Source organism: Leucopleurus acutus (assembly GCF_964270905.1).
Source record: "Leucopleurus acutus genome assembly, chromosome: 11".
NCBI lineage: Eukaryota > Metazoa > Chordata > Mammalia > Artiodactyla > Delphinidae > Leucopleurus > Leucopleurus acutus.
The window spans coordinates 13477156-13490011 of NC_139152.1; the positions used below are offsets into that span (position 1 = coordinate 13477156).

At 37.7% G+C, this 12856-nt stretch overlaps 1 protein-coding gene across 1 annotated transcript in view; it reads right to left on the reverse strand.

Moving 5' to 3' along the window:
* SLC15A5 (solute carrier family 15 member 5) overlaps window positions 1–9288 on the reverse strand; it is a gene marked incomplete at both ends in the record, with an annotated part of 96835 nt that extends 87547 nt beyond the window's left edge. Inside the window, 2 exon segments of the mRNA XM_082849520.1 lie at window positions 1888–2258; window positions 9194–9288. Of these exon segments, the coding sequence (XP_082705646.1) occupies window positions 1888–2258; window positions 9194–9288 (466 nt within the window).
* Window positions 9289–12856: the final 3568 nt, after the last annotated feature.

The following is a 12856-nucleotide window of genomic DNA, read 5'->3' on the forward strand; positions in this document are numbered from 1 at the left end:
AATTGGCTTTCACATTTTAGATAATAGAGCCAATGTATAGATTTATTCTTTTAGGAAGTCAGTGTTTTTTGGTAGAAACAGCATTGGGGTCACACTGATGACTGACAGCCAGTAAGCAGGCCACTGTAATGGTCAAGAAGATGAAGGCTGCATTTTTGAGCTAAGGTTGTAGCAATACAGACAGAAGACACATTTTTGATGGAACCTCTGATACTTAGTGACTGGTTGGAATTTTATGACATCCGTGAGTGGGGGACACCAGGAAACAACTTTGAGTAGGAAACTGAATGGTCGTGGAATTGACTTGCCTTCTGTTTGCCAAATTCTAAGTCGGGACTTCAGTCCTAGTCTGATGACTTACACAGGAATTTAGACTGATGGGAATCACCATGTTAAACAAGAAGTTACCTGATGCCACTGACATGACCTGTTACCAAGTGAAGAAGAGTAAATCATGCTTAAATGTCTCCTCATCGGAAAACATTCCCTGACACAGAAGAGCCACCTTGTCACTCTCTAGTCCATCCTGTCCCCTTCCCCAGCTTTTTTTTCATCATCACACATTACCACCCAACATAATAGCTATTTATTACTTGATTTTCCCTCTCCCCACATCAGAAAGTCAACTTCATAAGAAAAGAGACTGCTTTCTTCTCTGTTGGGTTCCAGATCCTGGAACAATGTCTAGCACAGAGCAGTCAATGAGAAACACTTATGGAATGGTGAACAAATATTTGCCATGCAGTGACTTAGTTTTTATTTCATGGAACTGAAACAATGAAGAAGCTTACAAGTTTGAATCACGCTCTGATCGATTCAGTGAATGGTACTTTACCGTCTGATTGGAATTGTGTGTAGGTTGAGTAGCTGATACCCATCACTTCCTCATTCACCTCCCCTGTCCCCCAAAACTGCGTTTCTGCTGCACTGGTCAGTTTTGATGAACTGCCTACCTAAGTTCCTCAGCTCAGAACTTGGAGTTAATTTCTGTCCTTCCATTATATTTGTGACCTTACATAGTTGACGAGTTTTTATGTTCTTTCCTGGATTGACACTTCTCCATCACCTAGACCAACATCCTGAGATTTTCTGTTCTCTCTCTAACCTCTCACTGTGATTGTCAGTCCTGTTTATTGAAGCATTTCACAAATGTGTTCATATCTTCAGTAACTCCTTCTTGTCTAGAAGAGCAACCTGAACTTTCCAGCCTAAATTTCTAGACTGTTCATCAACTTGATCTCTATTCCATATCAAACAAATTTGATATTTCCCCAACATTGCTTGCAATCACGTCACTCCCAAACTTTTGTAGATCTATTTCTTTTTTGTTATGTAAAGAAGCACAGTATAGCGTTAAATTCATTCATTTTTTAGCATGTAGCCATACTTCATAATACGGAAATCATGTCTTCAAGTGCAATCTTAATTATTATATGACTAATTAAAAGACCACCTTTTGATGAAAACGTTTCTACATGTACTTCAAAACAAATTTTTAGCACACTTCACTTTAGTTGTGAAGCAAATGAACTTCATATTTCACATAGAATTTGTCACAAATTTTGGCTTGTGGTAGTAAGGGGGGAAAGGAGGGAATTCTGCAGAGTATAGAAAACAGACATTTAAAGAGATAATTATTATAAAATATAATCAGTGCAATGATAAAAGTATCAAAGCATCCTCTAACACACACACACACACACACACACACACACACTTAGTAGTATCCCTCAAATAATACAGAGAATAAACTAAATTGAAGCAACATTCTTAGCTCATTTATTACATCTTATGCTAAAACAAAGTGGGTATAGCATAAATCAAACGTTCTAATAAAAATCCACTAAAATAAGTTGTAAAACAATCCAGTCAGAAGTGGACACTCACCTAGAAAATGCAGAAATAAGCAAACCTGTACCAGTTTGTTTCTTCCTAGACATACATCAGCAAGCCATCCTGCAAACACCGGGGTAAGGATTGACGTTCCAAGAAAACACAAGTTCAAAATGGCGGCTTGGTAATTGTGATAGCCAAGCTTGACGGTGCAAAAGGGGATCATATTGCAGACGACTTCAAAGAAAGTGAACCTCTCACACAGCTCCACCAGAAGCAAACAGATTCCAACTTGAAATTTTTTCACAGAGTATGATGAAGACAAATAACCAATATGTCTTATAGTTTTCTCCTTCTCAATTCTGTGATTTAAGGGTACTTTCTCATCGGTGTTTTTAAAGCCTGTAACAGACGTGACTACCCTCCTTGAAGACTACTTATGCTAGTGGTTTGAACTTGGTGATTTTTCCCCCACTCCTCTAATGAAAAAATAAATAAGGTCTTGGCTTTGAATTTCACAACTCCATGCTAAGTTTCATACGTTTTTTTTGCACATTAGTGGTGTTCATTTTGCTGATCGAAGAGCACAAGAAAAGAGACATGAGTATTTAAACCATGGTAGCTCAGTGTAGCCAAATCTGATTTGTTCGTCTAATTACTTAGAGGCTAAATTAGGCTCTTCCTGCAAATTTATATTGAATTACATGAATCCAGTTGAATACGTGTGGAAACTCATCTGCCTCACACTGATAAAGTTTAAATACGGAGGCAGAAGAAGCAGTTTTTCAGGAGAATTTGAGCACTAGATCAAGAAATAATTTGAGTCTAATAATTTCTGATACTTTAATTAAACAAGCCAGAACAGTACCAAGAGATAAAGCGCGAAAGGAAATCTGTTTTGAGGGGGCAGGATATCTTATCATTATTACATTTCTTGTTATTTTTGGTTGGAATTCTGATAAGAAAGCTAATTAGGTAACAGAAGTGCTAGTACATTTAGGTAACAAGCAGAGTTTGCAAGAAAGTAATTTAAGTGCACTAATGAAAAGAGAAAATATTAAACAAAACCCGTCTTCCTTTAAGTTGACCCCAGGCTTGTAGAACAGCCTCTCGGAGGAAATCAGAGTGAAAGGCACTATTTGACTCATTATTACTCAGCAACAGGGGTACAGCAACTATCCTACACATGCTTTGGGGAATATTGGATCAGGTATCACCCTGACCCTTCAGCTGGGTGAATGGATGTTAACATTCTGTTTCGGAAAGCAGAAGAGCACAAATTAAGCTGAAAAAGCAGCCGTATGATAATTCATTCTTTTTTATGACTGACTAATTTCCATTGTGTATATATTATATATACCACATCTTCTTTATCCATTCATCTGTCGATGGACACTTAGGTTGCTTCCGTGTCTTGTCTATTGTAAATAGTGCTTCCATGAACATTGGGATGCAGGTATCTTTTCAAATAGGGTTTTTGTCATTTCTGAACATACACCAAGGAGTGGGGTTGCTGGATCATATGGTAACTCTATTTTACTTTTTTAAGGAACCCATATTGTTTTCCATAGTGGCTGCACCAATTTTCATTCCCACCAACAGTGTAGCAGTTCCTTTTCCTCATACCCTCTCCAGCATTTAATATTTGTAGACTTTTTGGTGATGGTCATTCTGACCAGTGTGAGGTGATAGCTCATTGTAGTTTTGATTTGCAGTTCTCTAATAATTAGCAGTGTTGAACATCTTTTCATGTGCGTTTTGGCTATCTGTATGTCTTCTTTGGGAAAATGTCTATTTAGATCTTCTGCCCAAGTCAGAGAAAGACAATTGTATGATATCACTTATATGTGGAATCTAAAAAAATAATACAAATGAATTTATTCACAAAACAGAAATACACTCACTTAGGAACAAACTTATGGTTACCAAAGGGGAAATAAGAGATAAATTTACCAAAGGGATAAATTAGGAGCTTAGGACTAACAGATACACACTACTATATATAAAATAAACAACAAGGTTTTACTGTATAGCACAGCTATATTCAATAACTTGTAATAACCTATAATAGAAAAGAATCTGTAAAAATACATATGTATAACTGAATAACTTTGCTGTACACCTGAAACACAATATTATAAAAATATATATACTAAAATTTTAAAAAAAAAGCAGCCGTAAAAGGGAACATTTTAACAGTTAGGGGTTTAGCAGCAAGGACATAGGAAGACAAGGGAATGGAATTATTGGGTCAAAGTCATAATAATTCAAAACATAGGGGGTGAGTATAGGAATGTTATTTTCATGTTGGAGTCGAAAGCAAAAGACTGATAAAAGCTTTTGATGCTAATTCTTATCTTTAACCTGAGAGATTGGGTGCAAAACACTTTGTGTTGACCTCTTCTAAGAGTCTCGTAATGGCGGCTATTTTCATCCACTCAGCATCACTTCTCCCCCCTTTGGTAACAATGCCCTGTTTTTCCTTTTTATAGAGTGATCATGCAATTTATTATCGAAACTTGGACACGTTTGTGAGTGAAAGTGATGCTACTTACAGTTATTCCTAAAAAACAGGTACACACTGGGATTGTCTAGGGCAAACCCCAGCCTGTAGCCATCCTGCCTTTGGGGAATGACATCCATCTATACTTGAGATCTCGGTGGGGCTTTCTCCTGGCCAAGGGGATCAGCACATGGTCTAAGATAGTACTTTTGCTGTTTCTCCACAGGCATTTTTATCATAAGTGGAATGACAAGATTAGAAATGGTGGAAGCTGAGTCAGATGGCCTTACCAAAAAGGGATTGCCCACGTGGCCCTGATGGAGAACTCAGCGCCACCATGGTCCTTATCTTTTAAGGAGACACGATTAGTTTTTCCTTCTATAAAGGACTCAATTTCCAATCAATTTTGGTTTAACTTATCCCCATTAGGTTTCTGTGACTTACAAAGAGTCTTCAGTGATACTTTGTTTTTATTTGCTGCAAATGGAAGGGAAAGTTGGTCCCCAGCCACTGGCTGATATATTTAGCCAGTATCTGACAAAGGTCTCTTGGAGTGTGATTTCCCAAGCAGGGCAGCACCGCCTCTTCCCGGCGCCTGGTGATGATTGTGTTTGACTTCTGTGCATCCTTGCCCAAGAACATGACACACATGGTGGGGACCTGTCGTGCGAGGGTGGTTATTCAGGGACAGCAACAGTATTTGCTGAGTAGTGTTGAAACAACAGCAAAGCACCTCTTTCTTATTGGTATTTCTCAATACCAAGCTCAGAATGAGCTTAAAGGACAAGTTCCAACTTCACTTGAGAAGGATATACTTGGCAGGATATACTGCATACCATCTTCATCAACACACATGAGCCCTTAAGTGAGAACTTAGGCATACTTTAGCTTTATGCAACCCTATCCTACCCCCAACACCCTCGGGCTTGTTCTCTGCCCCTCCCACTCCGTGCCACCCTTAATAAAGTGATATTTTTCCTCCATTATAGAAACAGGTATGCACATTAGATACAGTTTGGAAAATGTCTCAAAATAGAAGAAAAAAACAAACAGTGAATGTTTTTGAAGCATTTCTTTTGATGTTGTCCCCTCATGGCTAGCTTTTATTAGTAGGCTTTAAATATTTAAATTGTATAAAATTACTGTATGTTTTCTACCCCTTTTGCAAGTAATGTTATAAGCACTTTAACATGCCATTGTGAGCTTTTTATAAACATGAATTTTTGTGGTTGCGTTAATAGATAGATACATGGCTCACTTAACTATTCCTCCATTTTGGGTTAGTTACATTTGTCTCAGATCAGTTATAAGTCAGTCTTTCTTTAACTTTGGACCATGAAACCACATTTAAAAGAAAAGACAACTTTATCAGCAATACTTTAATGAATATTTGTGCTTAAAGCTTCCCATTCCCGGATTATATCTTTAGGCTGGTTTTTCAGAAACAATGTTACTGGGTTAAAGTGTGGGAAAGTTTTTAGACATCTTGATATATAATGTCAAATTACAATGCAAATTTCAGGCATTTTTTAAAATTAAAAAGCCTGTATTATTTTTGGAATGTAAAAACTATACTTATCACTAGAATTTTTCATTGGAAAGACAAAAGTCATGTCAACATGTGGGGTAATATTGTTGCCCATACTTGTAGGTATTGAAATATGTATCTTATTTATTAGAAAAAATTAGTCAGAAGCTTATTTGATGACCTAATGACTACCCATGATTTTTACTGAGCACCCAGAACCTGAATGCTTCTGATCCCATAAGGGTTGCATTGGGAACATACCAGAAATGTAAGCCCTGCTTTTTTTTTTTTTTTTTGCGGTACGCGGGCCTCTCACTGTTGTGGCCTCTCCCGTTGCGGAGCACAGGCTCTGGACGCGCAGGCTCAGCGGCCATGGCTCACGGGCCTAGCCGCTCCGCGTCATGTGGGATCTTCCCAGACCGGGGCACGAATCCGTGTCCCCTGCATCGGCAGGCGGACTCTCAACCGCTGCGCCACCAGGGAAGCCCAAGCCCTACTTTTAAGGAGGCTATTTTTAACAATGTAGGATTAAAAAGCATTTCTATAAAATATATCCAAGTTGATTATGAATTTTGAGAAAACTGTAGTGTCTTCCAAAATGATTTTACAGCGTGTTGCAGTAATACTTTCACATTTTATGTGTACTTACAGGATAATTTTCATAGGTCCTCTAAACACTTAATAAATGTTTTTTTTTTTTTAGACAATGTTTTTCAAATAAATTTATTTATTTATTTTGGCTGCATTGGGTCTTCGTTGCTGTGCATGGGCTTTCTCTCTAGTTGCAGAGAGCGGTGGCTACTCTTCGTTGCGGTGCGCGGGCTTCTCACTGCGGTGGCTTCTCTTGTGGCGGAGCACGGGCTCTAGGGAGACGGGCTTCAGTAGTTACGGTTCGTGGGCTCTAGAGTGCAGGCTCATTAGTTGTGGCGCACGGGCTTAGTTGCTCCGTGGTATGTGGGATCCTGGACGAGGGCTCAAACCCGTGTCCCTGCATTGGCAGGCGGATTCTTAACCACTGCGCCACCAGGGAAGTCCCTTAATAAGTGTTTTTAAGGGAAGATTTTTCTAGCTCAATAATTCTCCGTAAATGTTATGCACAAAGGTCAGTGGAAGATATTTGTTCTTTTAGGCCTATCGATTCCATTTAATTCCATTGACTATGAGGTTTCGTAGCTGATTTGAAAACAATGTCAAGAACATGGGGATTGGTCTTACTATAATTTAACTATTAAAAACTGTGCATCAAAGACTTGTTGGAGAGCAATTTGTGCTTCGTCATCTGGTTGTAAAGTGGAACTGGAAGTGTACACATTGGGCTATGGATTCGTTTTGGGAAATGACATTTTCTGTGTTAACCCCTACTCCTCTATTATAAAGAGGCTCCGGCAGTTGTATAATATCTATTCCTCGATCCTTCTGTCAAGTGTGGAGGAGATTTACTTCCGCCCCCCACAGATCATAGCTCATACAGTCCCAAGAGCATAGAAAATGTACCATCATTCTCCTTTCTCTGAGGATAACTAAGAATGAAGGCCATTGCATTCCTAAGGGGTTTTTCCTCTACTGTGCGATGATTATTATGAATCTTGCTGTTGCGTTGAAGTCTACATAGAAGGTGTATTTGTATAAAGTAAGTAAGGTGGGAATGAGTTATAGCATGTACACTGTAATAGTTAATCTTCTGTGCCAACTTCTGAGCCACTATACCCAGATATTTGGTCAAACATTATTCTGGATGTTTGTGTGACGATGTTTTTGGATGTGATTTATTAATACATTTAAATCAGTAACTTTGAGTAAAGCAGCTTGCTTCATCCAATCAACGGAAGACCTGAGTAGAGCAAAAGGCTAATTCCCCCGGAGGAAGAAGAATTCTCTAGCAGATTGCCTTTGAACTTCACCTGCAGCATCGGCTTTTCCAGATTTTCCAGCAGACTACCTATGGACTCGAACTCTAAATCTTTTCTGAGTCTCCAGCCCGCCAGCCCCCTCGATCAGATTTTAGACCCAACAGATCTCCATAATCATGTGAGCCAATTCCTTAAAATGAGACTCTTACTATATATTTGCACTTCCTATTGGTTCTCTTTCTCTGGAGAATCCTGACTTCTACAGACACCACCCATAGTGCCCCTGTTTTTCTTCCTGCTTTGACCAAGAACGAAAGAGAAAGACAAGCTTAAGAATAGGGAATCGATAGCTCTCAGTTCTGTATGTTTAACTGAGACATTCTCCTGGGTTCCTGGTAAATGCGTGGACCTCTCCATCTAGGTTTCTACTGAAAAGGCAAACTCGTCACATTCTAAGCTTAACTCATTATCTTCTTTCCCGATCCTTGGTCTCTTGCTCGACTTTCTAGTTCATGACTCAAATATTCAAACTAGACTATGTCTTCGACTCTTCATTTCTTCCTTATCTACCTTTTCCCAGAAAGTTTTTATTGAGTACCTACCATGTGGCAGGTACTATCCTCGACTTTGGGGGCAGGGAGTGCTGTCAATCCAACCTGTTAAATATTTCACAAATCCTTGTTTTTCCTTCACCATTTCTGATTTATGTTAGCTTGAGCTCTTAACCTTTCTCCTTGCACTACTGCTCCAACATTGCCTCCTTCTACGTCAAACCTCAGTCATTTGTACATCACTGTCATCAGTTTGTGTACTCTCTTGCCCCTCTGACTGTCCTGAGTTTTGCCATATTGATACTAATTACTTAATAGTCATTTAAAATGATTTACTTTCAAAAATAAAGTAAGCCTATTTAACAAGGAAATTTAAAATGATTACCGTAAATGGAATCACTTGCCATAAATACAAGGTAAAAGTAAATATTATAATGCTAATTAAAAATAACAGTTAACATTTATTAAGTGCTTTTTGGGTCATGCTCTGTTCTAAACATTCATTCACTTATCTTTGAAACCATCTTAGGCGGTAAATACTATTTTTATGAAACCTCTATTATAGTAATGGAAACTAAGGCACAGAATGTAAATAACTTATTCAAGATAATTAATATATAGGAGAGCAGGGACTTGAACCTATGTGACCTGACTCCAGAGCCTACAGTCATAAGATGCTTTTTCTTTTATGTGATAAAAAAAGATTGGGATATAATGCATAAGCAACCACTTTTCACAGGATTCCATGTTATTTAATGCTCAATCCACATATCACCTAAAATCATTTCCAATTCCAAGATATTGGAAAACACTCCTGTATTTAAATCTCCATAAAGGCCCTGGAGATTTTTTTTAATCTGAATTTGATCAATTTGATCTTCTGCTTAAGGTTTGAGAACAACTCCTTTAGACTGTGGAATCACATTACAAATTCTTTCCCGGCACATAGAGCCCTTTATGATCAAGTTCCTGACTTGTAACAAGAATCTCCCCTTGCAGTTCTGCCACGGAGCTGGATCCCATACTCACAGTTGCACAGCTGTGGTGTGCTCTTTTATCTCTTCATGCTTTTTCACATGCTATTTCTTTTGCCTGGAATACTTTCATTTTCCATTCACTCAGGGAACCTCTTCATTTTTTAAACTCCAGCATAAGTATCACACTCTCAGTAAAAGTTCTTTTGATTCTCTGGCCATCATTAAAATGTCTACAAATAACAAATGCTGGAGAGGGTGTGGAGAAAAGGGAACCCTCCTATACTGCTGGTGGGAATGTAAATTAGTGCAGCCACTGTGGAGAACAGTATGGAGGTTTCTTTAAAAACTAAAAATAGAACTACCATATGATCCAGCAGTCTCACTCCTGGGCAGAAAAAATACATATCCAGACAAAATTCTAATATGAAAAGATACATGCACCCCAATGTTCATAGCAGCACTGTTTACAGTAGCCAAGATATGGAAATAAACTAAATGTCCATTTACAGACAGATGAATAAAGATGTGGTATATATATACAATGGAATACTACTCAGCCATAAAAAAGAATGTAATAATGCCATTTGCAGCAACATGGATGGACCTAGAGATTATCATACTAAGTGAAGTTAAGTCAGAAAGAGAAAGACAAATACCATATGATATCACTCATATGTGGAATCTAAAATGTGATACAAATGAATTTATTTACAAAACAGAAACAGACTCATAGACATAGAAAACAAATTTATGGTTACCAAAGGGAAAAGGGGGAGGGATAAATTAGGAGTTTTGGATTAACAGACACAAACTACTATATATAAAATAGATAAACAACAAAGTCCTACTGTATAGCACAGGGAACTATATTTAATATCCTATAATAAACCATAATGGAAAAGAATATGAAAAAGAATATTTGTATGTATAACTGAATCAGTTTGCTGTATACCAGAAACTGACACAACATTGTGAATCAACTATACTGCAATAAAAACAAATTTTTCAAAGTTCTTTTGCTTCTCAAAGATAGTCTTCTCTGTGTTCTTAAGACATTGTGTACATCTCTCTTAATACATAGTTTTCAATTAGTTTGCATTTTCTTCACTGACCATGTGTTGAGAGTAGGGGCGGTTTCACGTTTATCTTTATACCCCACTGCCTAGAACAGTGCCTGGAATGTTATTTCAGTTTGTGTCTAGTGTCTGAGAGTGGTTGTGATATACTCAGACACAAATAACATTCACTCGCACAGAGCTCTACAAGAAGTGTTGCTCATTTCGTTTTGTGTGTGTGTGTGTGTGTGTGTGTGTGGTACGCGGGCCTCTCACTGTTGTGGCCTCTCCCGTTGCGGAGCACAGGCTCCGGACGCACAGGCTCAGCAGCCATGGCTCACAGGCCTAGCCGCTCCGCGGCATGTGGGATCTTCCCGGACCGGGGCACGAACCTGTGTCGCCTGCATCGGCAGGCGGACTCTCAACCACTGCGCCACCAGGGAAGCCCTATTTTGGTTTTTTAAATAGCTGAATAGCCTTTATGTTATTTTAGTTTTGTATTTGTTCCACTCGCTCCATATCCTTTTATTTTATTTGATTTAAAAAATTTTATTGTAGTATAGTTGTTTTACAATGTTGTGTTAGTTTCTACTGTACAGAAATGTGAATCAACTATACGTATACATATATCTCCTCTTTTTTGGATTCCCTTCCCATTTAGGTCACCACAGAGCATTAAATAGAGTTCCTTGTGCTTTACAGTAAGTTCTCATTAGTTATCTATTTTATACATAGTATCAATAGTGTATATATGTCAATCCCCATCTCCCAATTTATCCCACCCCCCTGCTTTCCTCCTCGGTATCCATACATTTGTTCTCTACATCTGTGTCTCTATTCCTGCTTTGCAAATAAGATCATCTATACCATTTTTTTAGATTCCACATATATGCGTTAACATACGATATTTGTTTTTCTCTTTCTGACTTACTTCACTCTGTATGACAGTCTCTAGGTCCATCCACGTATTTTGATTTTAATTTTAATGTTTTGAATCACTTCTTTTTTTATTTCTTGGAGTAAACTAAACAATTTGGCTGTTATTTTTAACACTAGATTATATCTTCACTAAAAGAAAAAAGTAAGCAGATGAATCACATACTATGTTAATCAGTGTGAAGGTAAAACTAATTTCTTGTCATTCACCTCAGTTTGGGGTTTTGCCTGCACCAATTTTAGGGAAGATACGTAGAAGGAAGTCATTAACCTCTACAGTACTGGCCTTGAAAACTTAAAATGTTGATGAATGTTAAAGCACCCACTTTTAAACCAATCATTTCCTTAGAATATGAGCTTAGTCATAAACTAACAGATGTGTTTTGAAAGAATGATGGCTTAAGGAAGGCATCTTACCATAGGGTGAGGGAGGATTGGAGATGTGGGTACAGGGGTAGGACTGGTGGCCTCTAATTTTTAAAATTCATCATTTTAGATCAACTAGCACCTAATGTCAAAGTTATACAATTTTAAATCCGGAAGAGGACATTTTGGCCAAGCTCCTTGTTTTACAGTGTTTTACACCTGAAGGTCTGAGAGGTGAAGTGATTGCCTAAGCTAACTTAACTAATTAACAGCCTGTCCTGCAATAAAATTCATGCCCCTTTGTTGCCAGTCCAATTTTATTTCTATAGCATTGTAGTTGGGTAAAAAATCTGTCTTAGAGCTCTGAAGGTTGAGTGTCTTGAAAATTAGAAATTGACCTGGACCTGTAAAGTTTATGCTTAATGAAGTCCATAATATTGTAGAAATGCTTTTAGACCCAGTTCTCCTACTAACTACACACATTTGTACAATAAACTTAACTTCTCAGGACCTCAGTTTCCTTATATGGTGACCAAGGCTTTGGATTACATGATATTTAAGGTGCTGTCTAGTTTTCTGATTCTAATTTCCCTTGCTAAAAACCCTGGAAATTTACAAGAAATATATCCTTTTCACAGTAGTAATAGAATTGCCTTTCTATAAATTTTACTTTTCATATATGTAAACTCTGCACAGGGCATAAGTAAGATTTAACTATTTTAAAAGATGCAATTACCATGGTTATAGCTAGATTTCTATCTTGGTAGTACTGTCCCTGTGGATCCAATTTGAGAGGTGGGAAGGTAAAAAGCAAAGGAAGAGCTACTTATCTCTCTCTCACTCCCTGGACCCAAGAGTTAAAAAATTATCCCTGTCCTTTCAAAATTTATGCAGGAGAAAAAACAGAAAATTTAAAACTATATAATTATAAATGGCACTTTGATTCTGATTTGTTTCTTCAAACTCTGCAAATTTTATTCTGGGGACTTTATTCAAACACATGTAATTACCTAAGCTAAGCAGTTTTTCATACTTTCAAAGCTCTTGCATTATTGCACCTGTATGACGGCTTTATAATTCAGTAGTAATTGAACAGCAATTATTTTTCATGATGCATGTACGTTTTTATATCAGATTGTTGGCAGATTTTCTTTATGACGATGTCGTGTTCACTAATGAGGAAATTAGAGCGAGTTATCTCATAGAGTGAGATGTCTTTTTCTGACTCTTTTCCTAGCTCTTGATATTGGATTTGAG